The sequence below is a fragment of the Elgaria multicarinata genome, chromosome 1 (assembly GCF_023053635.1).
Source record: "Elgaria multicarinata webbii isolate HBS135686 ecotype San Diego chromosome 1, rElgMul1.1.pri, whole genome shotgun sequence".
NCBI lineage: Eukaryota > Metazoa > Chordata > Lepidosauria > Squamata > Anguidae > Elgaria > Elgaria multicarinata.
In genome coordinates, this window is record NC_086171.1 from 15,625,173 (window position 1) to 15,642,820 (window position 17,648).

The 17,648-nt window shown below is 41.4% G+C and overlaps 1 protein-coding gene across 2 annotated transcripts in view; it reads left to right on the forward strand.

The window, feature by feature from the left end:
• The window catches only part of BZW2 (basic leucine zipper and W2 domains 2), a 51,197-nt gene extending 36,262 nt beyond the window's left edge, over nt 1–14,935 (forward strand). For both annotated transcript variants that reach the window (XM_063123632.1, XM_063123631.1), the window contains exons 7-12: nt 166–275; nt 1,044–1,214; nt 2,944–3,090; nt 3,946–4,084; nt 10,965–11,087; nt 14,520–14,935. In XM_063123632.1, the coding sequence (XP_062979702.1) occupies nt 166–275; nt 1,044–1,214; nt 2,944–3,090; nt 3,946–4,084; nt 10,965–11,087; nt 14,520–14,557 (728 nt within the window). In that variant the 3' untranslated portion in view covers nt 14,558–14,935. The remainder of the gene's footprint in view (nt 1–165; nt 276–1,043; nt 1,215–2,943; nt 3,091–3,945; nt 4,085–10,964; nt 11,088–14,519) is intronic.
• Nucleotides 14,936–17,648: the final 2,713 nt, after the last annotated feature.

The window sequence follows — 17,648 nt, forward strand, 5'->3', positions numbered from 1 at the left end:
AAGCAGCCTGGCATCCATAAAAACCGGCACTTGTAATCTGTATCGGCCCCATGGTTATTATTTTTACTTCCAACTCACTCACTTCTTGTAAAATCTTTCTAGTTGTGTATAAATTAGAAAGGTGCTTATTTGTGCTCTTTCTCACTTTGTTTTTGACTTCTCTAGGTATTGCAGCTTCTTTTGCTGTCAAGCTTTTCAAAGCATGGATGCTAGAGAAAGATGCCAATTCTGTTACCTCCTCTTTAAGAAAAGCTAACTTAGACAAGAGGTTGCTAGTAAGTATCTCCTTCCTACCTTTCTTCCTCTTCTGATCTTCAAATAATAAAACATTTAAAACTATAAAAAGAAAAATACAAACATGAAGCCTAAAACGTGATAAAAACAGCAACTGCTTAAACCATACAATAGATGACATTAGTGCAAAGAATTTTAGAAGTGCTACCACATGCAAGATGCCACCTTGCAGTTGTGCTCTGCAGTGTCCCTTTTGTGTCTCTCTGTCCCAAAACTGGGAAAGGCTACTGATCATTCCAAGGGCTTCAGCCAGAACTGGGTGCTGCCATGTGCTTGTTCTTTGCCTTTAAGGTGCGCCCAGTCCTTCTGGCAAAATTAAAAAGGCAGCATGCAATCTCTGGAGCCTTGCAAGCAGCCAGCAGCAATGCTTGGCCAGTTACGCATGCAGATGCAGTTGCCATACAAGCACTGTCCTAGAGCAGTGGCTATTTATTTATTTATTTATTTATTGGTACATTTCTTTTCCTAAGTTTTACAATGTATGTTTTAAACTTTGTAAGGCTGCCTTAAGGCCCAGTATTGGGCAAAAGGCAGGATACAAATAAATATAATAATAATAATATGATAATAATAATACTTACCCTGACTTGGTGGCTAACAGCAACTACGACTGCCCCTTTGTGAATGGCAAAGATGAGGTTCTGCGTTCCTACTTTGTATAGTTCACCAAACCTCCCTGCCCCAAGTTAAGTATGACTTTGAACATTTATTTTAAATCATTGTACGAAAAGCAACTTTCTTGCTTCCAGGAACTGTTTCCAGCCAACCGTCAGAACGTGGAGCACTTCGCCAAGTATTTCACGGATGCAGGCCTAAAAGAGCTTTCGGATTTCCTCCGAGTCCAGCAGTCCTTGGGGACTCGGAAAGAGCTACAAAAAGAACTCCAGGAGCGTCTTTCCCAGGAATGCCCAATTAAAGAGGTAGAGAAAAGTGGTGTTTACCTTTTATTCAAGCCAGAAAAAAAAAGACTTAAATGAATATTTACAGGAAAAGATGCCAAAAGTAGCTCTTAGAATGGAATACATACAGAGTGCATGAAAAAAAAAGCTATTTTATAAGTGTGTGCAGTTACTGCTGTGACCTTTATTATATAGATTTTTAAATAAGAGTTTGTGCACTTAACACTTAACCATGCAAGCACTGGATACATCAGAGACTTTTTTTTCCAGAGCAACTTTTCTAGCACTCCTGGTTGCAGCGAATAGAGGGCTTCTGCCCAGAAAGGCAGCCTAGAAATATTTAAAATAAATAAATAAATAACATACAACTTTTGAAAAACTTGTAACCGTGCCTTGGAAAGTCCTAGTAGCCATGGTTTCTGGTGGTCACAGGGCTACTTAGCCCCAGGCTTTATACCTTCTGTCCATCCCATTTTTTGTCAGGACAAGGAAATGTACTTATTAGTGCTAAGAAATGATATATACTAAATTATTACACTAGCGAAGCAGACACAGCAGTATGACATTATATGTCAGTTGGTTCCCCCTTGCTGAAGCTTTACTACCTTTTCCCTTGATGCATAGTTTATAAATGACCCCAAGGTCTGAATGGGGGTGGGGGCGGAGGTTGGCAGGCCAGGCCAGGCCAGTAACCGCCCCAGTTATTGGGAGTGCTGTTGGTCATGTGTTTTGAGCAGCTTTTGAGTTATATTCAGAAAGCTGTAAAACCACTGCAAGCTCTGGAGGGTGAATGATAAGTGTTTCTAGCTACCCTGACCGTTGGGAGGTGAGCTGCCACACACCACCTATTGATGCTATATCATTTTTAAGGGAGTGTTGCTGTAAGCTTACAGAGGCATAAGAATAATAGCAATGCTTGTTTTTCCTTGGAGAAGGCACGGCATTGCAAAGAAAACAGTCCAGCCATCCAATGGCAGTCCTTGTCAAAGTATGGAAAAGGTTTGCGTATCCCATGTGATGGTTTCCCTCTAGTGGTTGTCAAGTGAACATTTTTTTACTCCCCAGCTGATAGGTTGCGATAGTAGGAATGCTCACCCGCTGTATGATGACTAAAGTGCACTTAGGGATGTGTGAGAATTTTAGTTTAGATTTGCAAATCATGTGAACATGCTGCATTTACAACCCTGAATGCCAATCGGAGAATGAATTCTCTGAAACTGTTTGCAAATTCTCGAACTTGTGTTCGCATTTAAAAACGTGCATTTTAAAACAACAACTAATTTTTCTGCTGTAGCCTATGGGGACAAGTACCCACTTGTGGAAAATACGCATTTTATTTGCACATTCTTCCCAATCGTTTTGCGCAGTTTTCCTGTTCATGCAAAACGAGCAGAGATTGCAAACAAACTCGGTAAATGAGGGAAGACGAACGTCGACTTGATGTTCAGAGAATCTGGGTGAACCCAAATATTCCTTGTGCAATGAAACCCCTTTTATTTATGCTGTTGAATATCTCCTCTAATCTGAATGCCCTCGATAAACGTAGACTTTCAGACCAAATCAAAAGTTCATTGTTAATGGCGTGTTTTTAAAATATTTCCTCTGGGCTCTCCATTTCCTCCATATACTATCGACAGTTGGATTAACACAGCACAAAAATATGTTGGCAGACAAGTTTGCAGTGGACAGGAGGTGTTGCTGAAGATCATAGTTTTAAGGTAATGTTTTGTTTTTGTATCTCCCACTGCAGATGGTGCTTTATGTAAAAGAAGAAATGAAGAGAAACGATCTGCCGGAGACAGCCGTGATCGGACTCCTGTGGACCTGTGTAATGAACGCTGTCGAGTGGAACAAGAAGGAAGAGCTGGTTGCGGAACAAGCCCTTAAACATCTGAAGGTGCGCAAGTGGGGAACGCTTGTACAATAAGAACCTAGGACTGGATCCAGGGGTTCCCTTTGTGCGCAGCGGTTTGTGCACATGTGTGCGCATGGCTGTCAAAATGGCAGGAGACGTAGAATGTGTATCCAATGAAACTCGCTGTGCGTATGCCAAGGGCCATCATTATGTGCCAGTTGTGATGCTGCGTCCCATTCCTTCAAATAGCGTGATTCAAGGTTTCTCAACAATGCTACAGCATCAAGAGCGACCAGGTCCGTTTTGGCAGTGATTTGAGGACTATACAAAGCGAACTGTTCAAGTTGTAATACATTTATTTGACAATTGCACACACGAGCCATACAATTCATCTAGAGTGAATATATATTTTTATTTATATATAAAAAATATACAACTTGCCCTTCTGGTGCTTACGCACAACTCGGGACAACTAACAATTAATACCAATCATAAAATAGAGCAGGTTGGATCCAGATTTGTGCTGGATAAGCTGCGCTGGTGGAAGTGGGCTTTCCCATACCTTCATCCCCACATCAGTCCCTCCAGCCCCCAGAAAACATTGCACAGAGTCAGAAGATTCTGCTGAATTAGGATGAGCTGTGTGGTGTCAGCTGAACCCCCGCCCCCTTCGATTGACTTTCTGGGAGTGGAGTCCTAGGTCCTGGATCTAACCCAATAAAATTCTAAAAGATCCCACTAGTGTGTTTTGAAAACGTTGCAGACCACAATATTTTGTATGTCCATGGGCCCCAGGTGTTGTTATTGTTGGTTTTTTTTGCGACGGCACATTCTGATAATGGGCTTTTCAGGATTAGTCTGTGAATAACTAACTAATTTCTCCTCTGATTGTTTTAGCAATATGCACCATTACTGGCTGTGTTCAGCACCCAGGGCCAGTCAGAGCTGATCCTTCTCCAGAAGGTTCAGGAATACTGTTATGATAACATCCACTTTATGAAAGCCTTTCAGAAGATTGTGGTGCTCTTTTATAAAGGTATCTATCCATGCCTAGTTCGCTTCTTTTCCTTTTCTTTCTTTCTTTTTGTTTCAACTTGCTTTTATTTAATTCTCTCTCCTACCCCCCAGTTAAATTGATGTGTGATGCAACTTGAGTAAAATTTACAAACCGGTACAAAATCAAAACTCAAGCTCTACCATCAGTAGTACAATCTTTTGTTGAATAGGGTTAGCATGGTGTATGTCAAATGATGCAGCCTAGGCCTCTTTACTCTTTCTGTTTGACAAAGCGACATGTGGTAAGAGCAGGTTGCTAAGCTGCAGGCTGATCTGTGCCTCCGTCTGTGATGGTATCCCTCCCCAACTGATCAACCAATGCCCCCTTACCCATGGAAAATGGACAAGATACAGCTGAGAACTGGTGTACCCCCAGAGTTGCTGTGGCAGTGTGGTGTAGTGGTTAGAGTGTTGGACTGGAAGTTGGGAGATCTGGGTTCTAGTTCCCACTTGGCCATGGAAGCTCACTGGGTGACTTCTCACAGCCTCTCAGGCCAACCTACCTCACAGGGTTGTTGTTGTAAGGATAGAAACGGAAAGGAGGAGGATTATGTATGCCACCTTGGGTTCCCCGGAGGAAAAACGGTGGGATATAAATGTAAAAAATATATAAAATAGATTTAAGCGGGGTCCAGTTATTTATTCATTGATTTATTTGCACTGTTTATGTACTGCTCCATATCTAAGATAGAAATAAATCAATAAAAAGATTAAAGCAGCACATTCAAATTGTTCATTTTAAAACACAATACCAATAAAAACTGGCCAGGAAAAGATGCTTCCTGGAAAAGAGTTTCAGGAGGTGCCAGAAGCAGCACAATGTTGGCGCCCGGCTGACCTCCTGGGGCAGGGAGTTCCAAGGAGAAGGGGTCACCACGCTAAAGGCTCTTCTCCAGGTGGACTCCAGTCAGGCCATAAGTCTATGTGGAACCACCAGGAGCATGCCCTGGTGGTTCGGGAGTTTGGTAAGGGAGAAGGTGCTCTCTCAGGCATCCTGGTCCCAAGTTGTTTAGGGACAAAACCTTAAACCTGGCCTGGTAGCAAGTGCAGTTCCCTCAGCAAAGCAGTTTCATGCTGAAAAGGGGCAGCTCCTGAGAACAGCCGAGCTGCTGCGTTCTGCACGAGCTCCAGCTTCTGGAGCAGCCTTAAGGGCATTAAGGGATTTATGCTTTTTATGCTTCAGTTTACGGTACAACAAAATGTCCATAGACAGGAATCTTGCATCTAATCCTCCGGATTGTCTATTGGAATTGTCCTATCATATGGGGTGGGAGCCTCTTGTCACTGTTTCTTGTGTCAAACCCCTTTCAGATGTTGTCTGCTCCCCCTCTCAGTACCCCTAATGAGCATATTTTCTGTACCCCTAATGAGCATATTTTCACTCTACTCTTGCTTTTTCCCTTTATTGCGCAATTCTGCTACTCTGATATTCTGTGATCACCCAACTCAGCAACTCTGACAAGAGTTTTTAAAAGTAAGACTTATCTAAGAAGGGATGTAATCATGCTGCCATACATTTCAGTAGACAATTTGAGTTGGAGAGGATTCTTATTTAATGTCGGAATGTGCCACATAGGAGAAGACATATGGCAAATGCAATGGAAACAAACATTTTGCAGCCATCTTTATTTGACATATCATATAGTGCAGATGTGTTGAAATGTTTAGAGTTACTAGACATCCACAACTGAGAGAGAATATTGTAATAGAAATTCATTAGAAGCAATCAGATGTGAAATCATCCACTAGGCAGACGATTTTGTAAAATGGTGGAAGAGGCAAGTCAGGAGCAAGCTGAGAAGCGGAGAGGGTCTTGGCATTATTGGGCACTCTCATATCCACAGCTTATGTGTAGACTTTCCTCCCTTTGCTATAATCTGTAAGACGCTTGGGACCTTTGTCTTGCAGCAAGATTCCTGATATGCTTTCCCAAACTGCAAATTATAGGAATGACGTGCAAGTTACTCATCCATGCAATTTAATCACAGACTAAATTTAGTCAAAGGCTTAGTCAGTAGCTACTAATCGTAATGGGTATATGCTACCTCCAGGATTAGAGGAAGCATGCTTTTGAATACCTGTTGCGGAACAACAAAACCAGGATTGGCCTAATGGCTTGCCAGAGGCATCTCTTTGGCCACAGTGGGGAACAGGATGCTGAATTAGATAAGCCTTGGGTCTGATCCAGCAGGGTTGTTCTTGTGCTTTTAGATCATTCACTGAACTGACAAGTCCAGAGCCTCCCATGCAAGGGTCTTTGCTCCAGCCGTCATATGAAGGCTGCCAAGGGAGGCGTTCCATGAGTTGCTTCTTGAGCTGCGAGAGCAGAAGAGGCCCTTAGAGAGCTGTACTTGGTGCCTTGAAGGTTTTGGCTTTTCAGTGCTGGCTGAGCATAACTTGCATCAAACCACAGCTCAAAGAGCTTGAAAGCTAAACCTGGATCCTAAAAATATTGAATAGACTGCAAAGAGGCAACAGAAGTTTCCCTTGGAGATTTAGCACGTCTCTTATCTCTTTGTTGAGAAAGATACAAGAAGACACTCAACCCTCCACCGCTGATTTTCTTTTTATATAAAGATTGGGCATAGCCACTTTAGAACTGGGTTGTCATAGAGACTAAAAGTCTGTCTGCTGCTGGGTGTTATATGACATTGTTGCTATAAATAGTTGGGAGGGGAAAAAGCAGCTTCTGCAGAAACGTTTCATAATGGGGTTTGTTTGTATTGATTGTAGTGTCATAATGACCGTAGCCGACTGAGGGACTTGGGTCTGCCTGCTGAAAGTCAGCAAGCCTGTCCTCATCCACTGGCATAATTTAAGGATAAGCACTCAAAGTTTTAATGAAATGGAGGTGGAGAAGACTCTAGCTAGACAAATACGGGGCTGTTTTGGATGTAATTATCTCACCTTTCTAAAGCATGGTTTAACAACCATGGTTTAGCAAACAGAAACACACATTGGGATTGCACACACACGCTTTGCCCCTCTGCCTGCTTTGATACTTCAGTCTGGTCTGTTTAATCAGATTTCCACATTTTATCCGAAACAGGATAAAACGGTTTGAGGATAAAATGGTCTTCCTAGTTTAAGATCCTGTTTCGTAAACTGACATTAAATCAAACTGTGGTTTAAAATCCTGGGTAATAAATGAACATTAAACCAGGCTTCCCCATTACAGATATACCAAGGAGCTCTGGTTTAAACAGGCCAGGAAGTCTGAGGGCAAGAGACAAAGGAAGGAGCAAAGGAGACCATTACCTCCATACCAGCACATGGAGTGCATTAGTTTAAGAAGTTTGAATACAATAGACAGCCTGTTACTTTGCACAGGGTATCCTAAATGACATTTTCAGCATGAAAATTATCTTAGTCAAGTAGATTTGGGTTAACTTCAATTTAAAATCAAGTCTGCTGTAATGTATGTTCTGTCTGCTGTCACTATTGAAAGGTCCAGAAACTGTGTGTTCTACTCTATCCACTAGGAGGCATTTATGATTTAACCAAGAGCTGGACTATTAGATACCTACCTAGCCTTATGATATTCTGTGCCATGTCATGAGTTCTTGATCTCAGTTGTTCAAATATGAATCTGTATCTTTTGTTGTTATGCACAAGTTTCTCAGTCCTCTCTCTCCCCAGCCTTTCTTTCTCTTATTGTATTGCTAATTATTAAAGAACTGTTAAGCTTGTGAAGGAAATTGATTTCTTAACTGAACTTACATGGCAGGGTTTTGGAGTTTGACTTCAGTTCTTCGTAAAGTCAGATCTTCAGTCATTAGGTGATGTTACTGCTTTATTGTTTTAAATGTAACGATATACATAAAAGGCACTAAATCCCAAACTGTAATCCCAATCCTATGGAACTATAGCCTATCCAAAATATATTCTAGCAACATCCTGCATTCAAAGTCGCCCTGTGTTTGATTTTTAAATGAGTAAATCCAGGGCCGCATTAAGTCATGCTGAGGCCCTATGCCATAGCAAGATTCAGAGGCCCCATAACAATAAAGGGTGGGGGGAATATGTTAGATTATAACAGGAAGGGTAATGAAGGGGTACTACCCAGCATTAGAGGGTGCTTGTAGTTAAAACAGTCTTAAATAGCCTTCTCTGAAAATGTGCATAAAAGGACTAATAAAGTAATTTGATTTGAACCTCTTTTAAACTGGCTCTACTTTGCACTTACTGTATCGAATACAAAACACTGCATTGCCATGCTTTCTCTACATAAGGCAACTCTGCTGTAAGCCACACCAGACTTTCCAACATGCTTCATTCAATGTGATTTCATCTTAGTTATCTTACATCTTAGTTATCTCCAACATATTTACAAGCACCTCATAATATTACTTGGCTTGTTCCTAAATCGAGGATTGGATAAACCTTACTACCCTATTTCTTCGATTCTAAGACACACTTTTCCCCCATATAATCATCTCTAAAAATGGGGTCTTAGGGTTGTTGTTTTTTCTGTCAGTGGTACTAAAATTAGTGTGCGTCTTACAATCGATGGCATCTTACAATCGAAGAAATACGGTAATCTAATATGCGTGACTCTAGGGCACCAGACATAGTGATGTAAACTTCTTTACCTCTGAGTAAGCTCCATTGAATGCAGTGGAATTTACATCTGACTAGACACATTTATGGGATTACAGTGAAAGTTCATTTTTAATGAATTACATCTCGGCTTCCTAAACCAGGAACGGTCTACCAGTATTGCACAGCTTCCTACCTGCGTGTGTGCACGCGCATTTCCTGCATGTCTATAGTAATCCCTCTGGGCTGAGGTCGTGGGTGGCTGGAATCAGTTACAGCCACCGGGAATTCTTTCATGCATCGCTTCATGGGCTTATCTCAGAATTACATTACTTGAGGCTGCAATAAGAACTACACTTCCCACAGAAGTTCAGCTAAAATGGCATCAGCATTTAAAATGTCATCTTAATTATCTTTAATCATAAATAGCTAAATATAAATTACTCCCTGTACTTCAGAAAGCAACCGACGGAGATGATAAAGTGTGCTCTGTCCTGCATGATTGCTTAATTGAGCGTCTCCGTGTTGACAAGAGAATATTATCTTTTTGGAAGTACTGAAGGCATGAATAAGTTACAAATAAACTTTCTCTAAATTAAAGGGGGGAAATCGTTGACCTTTTAATTCACCCCGGTGGGTTGTTTCACTTTCCGTCTGTCCTCCTTCATGCATTTTTCCTAGTGTAGTGCACTTTTTGCAAGCAATATTACCCTAATATAATGTGTTTTTGTGTGTGCTTTCCTCAAATATGCGCATTTAATATTTTGAGTTGCAAATTGCATCACAACATCCTAAGAGTGCAGATTTCAGGGCACAAGTGTTTTCCGGTTCATATATAGGTTCAGGGTGTGTGAATTGGATAAGTCTGTATAAACATTTGGACCAAACAAATTTCTCATCCATCTCTCTCACTCTCTCTCTCTGGCAGTTCTTCTCCACTTATCTTTTGATCTATACTTCCTCCAGTTCTGTTCTCTCCCTTGAAATGCTCTAGCTAAAGTGGTTCCAATCCCAGACAGCTCTCAGACTTGGGATTCAAGTCACTTTAAACATGTACCTGCATGCCTCTGCAATCAGTAGGAGTTCAAGTACATAAATTAAGTGCTAAGTGATCCGAATAAAGTCCTTAACAGAATACCTGTCAACATTTGTCTTACAATTAATTACCATGTCTCTGTTGCAACAGATGTGCGATAGCTGAGCTGCATCTCAGCCAAACCAGGAAACATGTATAAAATGATTCTTGTTAAGTGAAGGTGGATCTGATCTCCAGTACATGTGCCATTAATAGTTTCAGTCCCTAGACAGTGTACAGTTATACAGCAAAATTCTCTCAGGGTCGCAAGAACCTTTTCTGGTTCACTCTTTTCTACTTGAAATCATTGCTAAATTGATTTCTATTGATGCTAGTTTTTTTTAATTTTAAACTCTCCAAGAATGTGATTTATAGCATAAAATAAAACAAATGAAATAAACCTATCCACAACTTAAACTAATTGTACCTAGTATTAAGGATTATAACATCAAGGATCTATTGTTTGATATGATTGTCTTATTATGGAAACGGAAGTTAATACTTGACTAAGGGCCACTTCAACACATGATAGCTGATTCTGTGTAGAAGTTGGCAAATTCCACATTTAGATCATCGTTTATGATGAGCCCACATGCTTGTAATCTGTACATGCTTGCCCAGGGATGCCACATTTGTCCTCTGCTTCTTAGCGCTCATGCACAATAAATTACACTTGTGTAAAGTTTGCACATGTCCCGGTTTTCATATGAGATACATGCCTATTCTTAAGCAGAAGTGGGTTTTCTGCAGGAATTTTGGCATTGTGTATGAAGTGGCCCTGAACCTATGGGGTTTACTGTTATGGACTGTGCAAATGGCTTTTTAAAACAGTTGTTGGCTTTTATGGAGAATAGACCTTTTAGAACCACTAGCCACAGCAGTCAGAAACAAAACCTCAGTATTTAGAACATATACACCAGATGCCATGCACAGATATTGTCATCTTTGCCCTTGCTGGAGACTGAATCGACTAAATCAGATGGACAACAGGTCTTTACTTTCATTGGCAATTCCTACGACAGGCGTGTTCTGAATTGTTACTTTTTTTTTGAGGGGGGGGTTGTTTTTAAAGTAGAAACAAGGAAAGCAATTTTACATAATACCAAATTGAATTATTTGAAGTGTTTATTACTGAATACCAGTGATAGAATCAAGTTTTGCATGTGTCTTAGCAGCACTTCTTTTCGTTAAGTTTTTTTGTCCAGAAATACACACTTATTGTTTATTCCCTGGTTTTGAATTACAGCTGATGTCCTAAGTGAAGAAGCCATCCTGAAATGGTACAAAGAGGCACATCTTGCTAAAGGCAAAAGTGTGTTTCTTGACCAGATGAAGAAGTTCGTTGAGTGGCTACAGAATGCTGAGGAAGGTAGGTAACATTTTATTTGAATGTTTTGCCTCTCGGTCCCTAATCAAGTATTGTGTGTTTGGCTTCTTGACAAACAAGTTCTTGGTGTATTTGGATGGCCGAGGCTTTTCCCATGACCCACCCAGCAGGGTGTGGTTTCTCATGACCCACATTCAAGAAGCCAAGGGCCTAATCTACACCAGGCTGGATATTGCACTATGGAAGTAGTATGAAAGCAGTATATAAAGGCAGGAGCCACACTGACTCTAGGAGTCAGCAATGACTCAAGTGCTTGCACGAGAGGTTCCTTTCCTTTTCCCTTCATAGTGCAATATCCTGCTTGGTGTAGATGAGGCCATGGTTAAGTTGAGTGGCTCCAGCTAGTGGGATTCTCATTGTCTGGCCCTGTTATTTTACACAGTAGTCATAGCATAACACACACACACAACCACCATCCACCCAAGCCCTCACTCCTATTTTATTGATCAAAATGGCCTGGGGTTTTGTTTAGTGGCTTGGGAATTTTAGCTTGTCTTTACAGTGGTTGGTAAGAAATTCTGAACACATGATCATCTACAACATCTAAGGTCCTCCTCCGAGTGCCTCCTCCGAGGGAAGCTCGGAGGATGGCAACAAGGGAGAGGGCCTTTTCAGTGGTTGCCCCCCGACTGTGGAATGATCTCCCCGATGAGGCTCGCCTGGCGCCAACATTGTTATCTTTTCGGCACCAGGTCAGGACTTTTCTCTTCTCCCAGGCATTTTTAACAGCATTTAACAATGTTAAGTTTGTTTTTAATGGACCCCAGAATTGTTGTTTTTAAATGGATGCTGTTGTTTTTATACAGTTTTTTATGTTTTTGATGGTTTTTTAAATTTTGTATACTTTTAATGTTTACCATTTTAATTGTTGTAAACCGCCCAGAGAGCTTCGGCTGTGGGGCGGTATATAAATGTAATTAATTAAATAAATAAATAAATAAATACAATTGAGCTGTAGTTGTTGTTCACACAAACCTCTGGAAATAACTTACAGGGCTAGATCTAGGGTCTGACTTCAAGGATGGTTCCTCCATCTGAATTTTGGGGATTCCCCTTTCCCCACACACTACAGCTTACCCCATTCAGAAGGGTCTCCTGATTCTCTGCATAACATTTTCAGGGGGCTGCAGGAGCTGCCATGGGAAAGGGGCAAGGAAAGTGCCAGCATAAATCTTTATCCAGCCCCAAATGAAAGATACCAAACAAGATGAGGATGATGCAGTCTGCCCAGTGCTGAGCCAAGACAGAGTACTGAGTTGGCATCTAAAAAGTGCAGCCTCTCTTCAACCTGGTGGCTTCCAGATGTGCTGGAATGCAACTCCCACTATGCTGGCTGGAGATGATGGAGGTTGTAGTCAAGCACATTTGCCAGGCTCCAGGTTGGTTAAATTGTTTTAGTGAATGGGACAGCCTCTGTTCACATAGAGTTTTATGGCTGGGATCCAAAGAACCCTAAAGGATGCCTAAGGGGACTTTTGATTTGTGTCTTTATGTTGCAAAACTGACCAGCTGTGACATGGCACAGGCGCCCATTGTTTTAAAGGGGTGGGAGGAATCCTATGGGGAGCTATAGAAATGTAAATAGTAGTAGTAATAGTAGTAATAAGATGATGGTGTATTGTATTCTCCTAAATGAAACAAATAATAATAATGATATGATGAAAATGATGGTGTCTTCTCCTAAATGAAAGAAATGAATTTTTAAAGGCCCCAGCTCAACTGTGCATTCCACAAAGAGTTAGTAAAGTAATAAAGGTTCACTTTTCTAGTTCCAGGAGTTGGTTTCTCTCTGCCCCCTTCCTTTCTCCCCTCCATTTCATGACCTCCCATGGAGAAGTATTTTTACTTTCTGCTGAAAGTCTTGAAGCAGCTCCCCTTGAAGACTAATCCCATATTAGCTGCACATGTGATTGGCAGGTTATAATTATTCTCACTTACTTCGCCTGTAAAATCCAAGCTTTTCATTTGCTTTACTCTGGACCCAAAGAGACATGACTTTAATGTTGTATTTAGAAGCTATGTCTTTTGTTTTCTATTTTTGCTGTAGAGTTGGTGCAGGATGCCTGGTCCAGATCAGATCAGATCAGGCCGTCTGTCTGTCTGTCTGTCTGTCTGTCTGTCTGTCTGTCTGTCTGTCTCTCTCTCTCTCTATATATTCAAATAGTGATGGATCCTAAAACCTATGTGGAATATTACAACTTGTGGCAAGATCGTTAGTGATGCTACTGAAAACACTATTTTGTAAAAGTGGTGTTTTTTTTGTCTAAACAGAATATCTCGTGGCTTTTCATATTTTAGTGAACAGCAGGGCCCTATTTTTTCTCCTTTTGCCTGTGTTTGTTTCTGTCTTTAATTCTCAGCTGCCCAACTTGCCTATTACAGATGCAGCAACTTGCAACTTCAATCAGAGTGAAGAGATGGCCCTGCAAATCAAATGTCTCATGTATTTAGTTTTTCTGTTCTGTTTTTCATGTTGTTGCTGTTGGAGAATTGGCTTAATTTAATACATTCTAGGGTGGGGCGAGACCAAAATATCAGCATATTTTAGCTTAAACCTCTTGCTGCCAGAAAGGTAGGAAAGAAATTTCAGCCTTTCTGAATGAGAGGTTGGAAATGGACAAAAGCCAAGAATCTGCTAAATGGGTTAAGGGGTGAGGCCAGGAGAATGGGGCACAGCTATCTAGGAAACCCCAGAGTGCTGGATTTGGTTCACACGTAAGCTGAATTTGGCCATGAGCTTGAGGTTCAATAACCCTGGCTTAAAGCCATCAAGTGGACCATTAGCAGGCTTTTCCTCCACGAATTTGGCTTGTCTTTTATTATTATTATTATTATTATTATTATTATTATTATTATTATTATTATTATTTTATTTATTTATATAGCACCATCAATGTACATGGTGCTGTACAGATTACACAGTAAATAGCAAGACCCTGCCGCATAAGCTTACAATCTAATAAAGTTGTAGTAAACAATAAGGAGGGAAAGAGAATGCAAACAGGCATAGGGAAGTGTAAACAGGCACCGGGTAGGGTGAAGCTGACAGTATAGGGTCAGAACAAATTAAGTCATCTAAGCTGGGCCTGAAGGACCGCCTGTCCCTGCTAGTGCCTGTCTGTATGTAAGAACAGGGTTACTCCAACATTGAGGTACGGCAGGTAGCTACTGCAAAAAGAGCCTTTTAAGTGGTGGCACCTTATCATTGAATGCTTTTCCCAGAGATGATCACCTAGTACCTCTCCTGTTGTTATTTCAGTGCCTTCTCTGGTATTTTAATTGAATTTCATCTGGTTTAATCTTGGTTTTGGTTTTATGCATCTATTGATTTTACTGTGTTTTAAATATATAAACATTGCCATTAAACAATGTTTTAAAGCTTCACCTTTCCCCTCTTTTTCTCTTACCTCTTAGAATCTGAATCCGATGGTGACGAAAATCAAGATGGCTGAACAAAGCACACAAGCTACAGCTGACTGCTTCTTGAGCAATTTTATACTGTTCAAGCAAAAGACTCTTACTTCAGTGTCATACCGAAAATTTTAGGCTAGGCCTTCCTTTTGTTTAGAAGAATAAGATATTGGAGTCCTGAGACATTAGATGCTGTACTTGAGACTCCTCATCTGGCGCGCTGTACTCTAAAGTAGGCAGAGACATCGTTCAGCAAGGAAGCGTATAGGAAAATTGAAATAAAATATTTAAGGACTCCCTTTTTATTAGTATCTTTTCGGGTACTTCGGTGTCTATCCATAGGGTTGTTTGATCTGTGCCTGTAGCTCAATATTTGCTTGTGTATGTGATTTGACATCACCATATTTTTTTGGAATTAAATGGCTTTTATATCTTCATGTTTTCATGCATTTTTGTTAGTTTGTTTCACGTCCGGCTTATATGAGATGCAGGGCGCAATCCTATCTTGATTGTCAGCAGCCTCCAAAATAGAAGGCTACCAAGTATCCAGTGCAGGGACCCAGGAGTCCAAGGGAGGAGGAAGAATCTTTGAAGAAGGAGAATGTAAATAGTAGAAGGGTGAACTATTCGGGGGGGGGGCTGGAGGCTGTTTTTGCCCCTGTACCCACCCACCCCAATCACTCTTTAGGGTGCTGTGTACTCGTACAGAAAAATTGGAGTGCTGAAATGATCAATTTTAGCTTGTTCTCAAGCTAAATTTCAGTGTCAGCGTTCCCCAGTGCTAAAAATTGTGATTTCCCCCCCCTCCCTCCCCCTGCCACCATCTTGGAGTTCAGCAGCATGGAGGAAGTAGACATAGGAGATGATCACTTGCTTGATAATTAATCCACTTTCTTTCTTTCAAGTGTTTCAATAGGCTGCAGCTGATGTCCCTGACGAGGGAGTTGGATCTGGACTAAATCATTAGCCTGATTGAAATCAATGGGACAAGTTAGTGATGACTGATTTAAGTCCCACTGATTTCAACAGGGCTAAAAGCACAGCTGACTAAGGTCTGGATCTTACCGAAGGATAATAGCTTTTGATAACGAGGCTATCAAACTTTTGCAATGCGTTCATTCAAATATATGTTTCTTGGAACAATTAACTCTCTTGTTATTTTCGTTAAAGTTGCTCTTCCTAGAGGTAATGAAAGGAAATATGTATGCTAGAAACCCACTTAATCATTCAAAGCTTATTAAAGTCCACTTTGTGAGTCGTGGCATGTAGGCGGTATGGAAAATGAAAGAAAGGGGAACAGAAAACTATCCTGCATGAGAACGCTGTTACTGAATGAATATGAATAAATGTCTGCTTCTGCAGCAATTTCCTGAGGACTTACAGGGGCCAAGCGGAAATCCCTGAAGTGTCAGCATCTGGTGCTTTGTTCTCATTGTCGTCCTTTTTTCATATTCCACTATTTGAATTGGGTTTCAACGTCTCCATTTGATGAAAAGGAACGTTAACACTGATCTTGGCTTAGGTGGTGCTGTGGAAGGAACTGGATGCAATTTTTAATGGGTAAAATTGGCACAGCTACAGAAAGCATTTGCTGTGCTAAGGGGAAGGCCAAGAAAATCACTTCAGTACCAACATTTTCCCAATAAAGGACTTAATTTGTAAACTGCATAGGCCTCAGCCACCCTTTGTCAGAAAATGGGAGATCAGTGTCTGTGATGGAATGGAGGATTTCTGTTCACCGTGTGAAGGTTCAGAAAGTGGACCAATTCAGACATAGCCCCTGCTTAGCCACCTCACTGGCAGGAGGAGCCAAACAAGCCAGAAAGCCTCCATCCATGGTTTGTTTAGCAATATGTCTCCTAATCCTTTAGAAAGCTGGCTTATTCCATCTGAATTAGTGCTGGGCCAAAAAAATTGATTATTCCATTTACCACATTTCATGTTTGTGTGTTGGGGGGAACTCCAGCAAAAAAAAACTAGGAGAGCTGAGAATTTTCTCCTTGTGGAGGGGGACAGGGTTTCCACATACCTTTTTAAAGTGCAGGCAGTTGTTGAGGGGTCTTTAAACAACCCCAGCACTTGCAGGAGCCCAGGAGTTCTTCCTGAATGCCTATTGGAGAGAGCAGGTCACATGGTCTCCAACAGTCATTCACGAAGAACTAGCAGGCTCCTCCAAGTGTTGGGGTGGTGTTTTTTAAAAAAGTAGAAGACCCTCAACAACCGTCTAAGAGCCTCGTGTGGCACAGAGTGGTAAGCGGCAGTTACTGCAGCTGAAACTCTCCCCACGGCCTGAGTTCGATCCCAGCGGAAGCTGGCTCTCAGGCAGCCGGCTCAGGTCGACTCAGCCTTCCATCCTTCCGAGGTCGGTAAAATGAGTACCCAGCTAGCTGGGGGAAAGGTAACTGTGACTGGGGAAGGCAATGGCAAACCACCCCGCTACAAAGTCTGCCAAGAAAACGTCAGTGAAAGCAGGCATCCCTCAAGGAGTCAACAATGACTCAAGTGCTTGCGTGAGAGGTTCCTTTCCCTTTCCAACAACCGGCTACAGTTTAAAAAGGTGAGCACATTTCTGCCAAAAATATTTGCAAATTGTTGATCACATGCTCACATTTGTCTTGTTCATGATTCCCAGTTTGATTTGAGCAGATTTCCTAATTTGCACAAATCTCAGTAACTGAATCACTTCCACTTCAGTCTATGAAGGAAATCCGCACACATTAGAAAATTTGCGCAAATTTTGAGAGATTTGCGCGGCTCCCCATTCGATCACTGCTCTATTTGTGCAAGTGTATGATTCGCGCAATGTAAGCAGTGATCACAAATGGTAACTGGGGTGAGCATGGAGATGATGTTCAAAGTACCTAGCGATCTCAAAAGTTGCTCATTCACCCATCCCTAAGTCTAACTCACAGGGCACAAAGCGATCGACCAAGATATTTTCCTGTGGATGTGTTCTCTTATGCAGCTCACCTATGCAGAGCTGGTGTGGCATAGGGTCTAAAGGATTGAACTATGAAGCAGGACGTTTCTGCTTCAAATCCTTACCTTCGTTATGAATTCACTAGTCATGCAATCCCAAACATGTTTATGAAGAACAAAGTCCTACAACTGCCAGCAGTCCCCAACCAACAT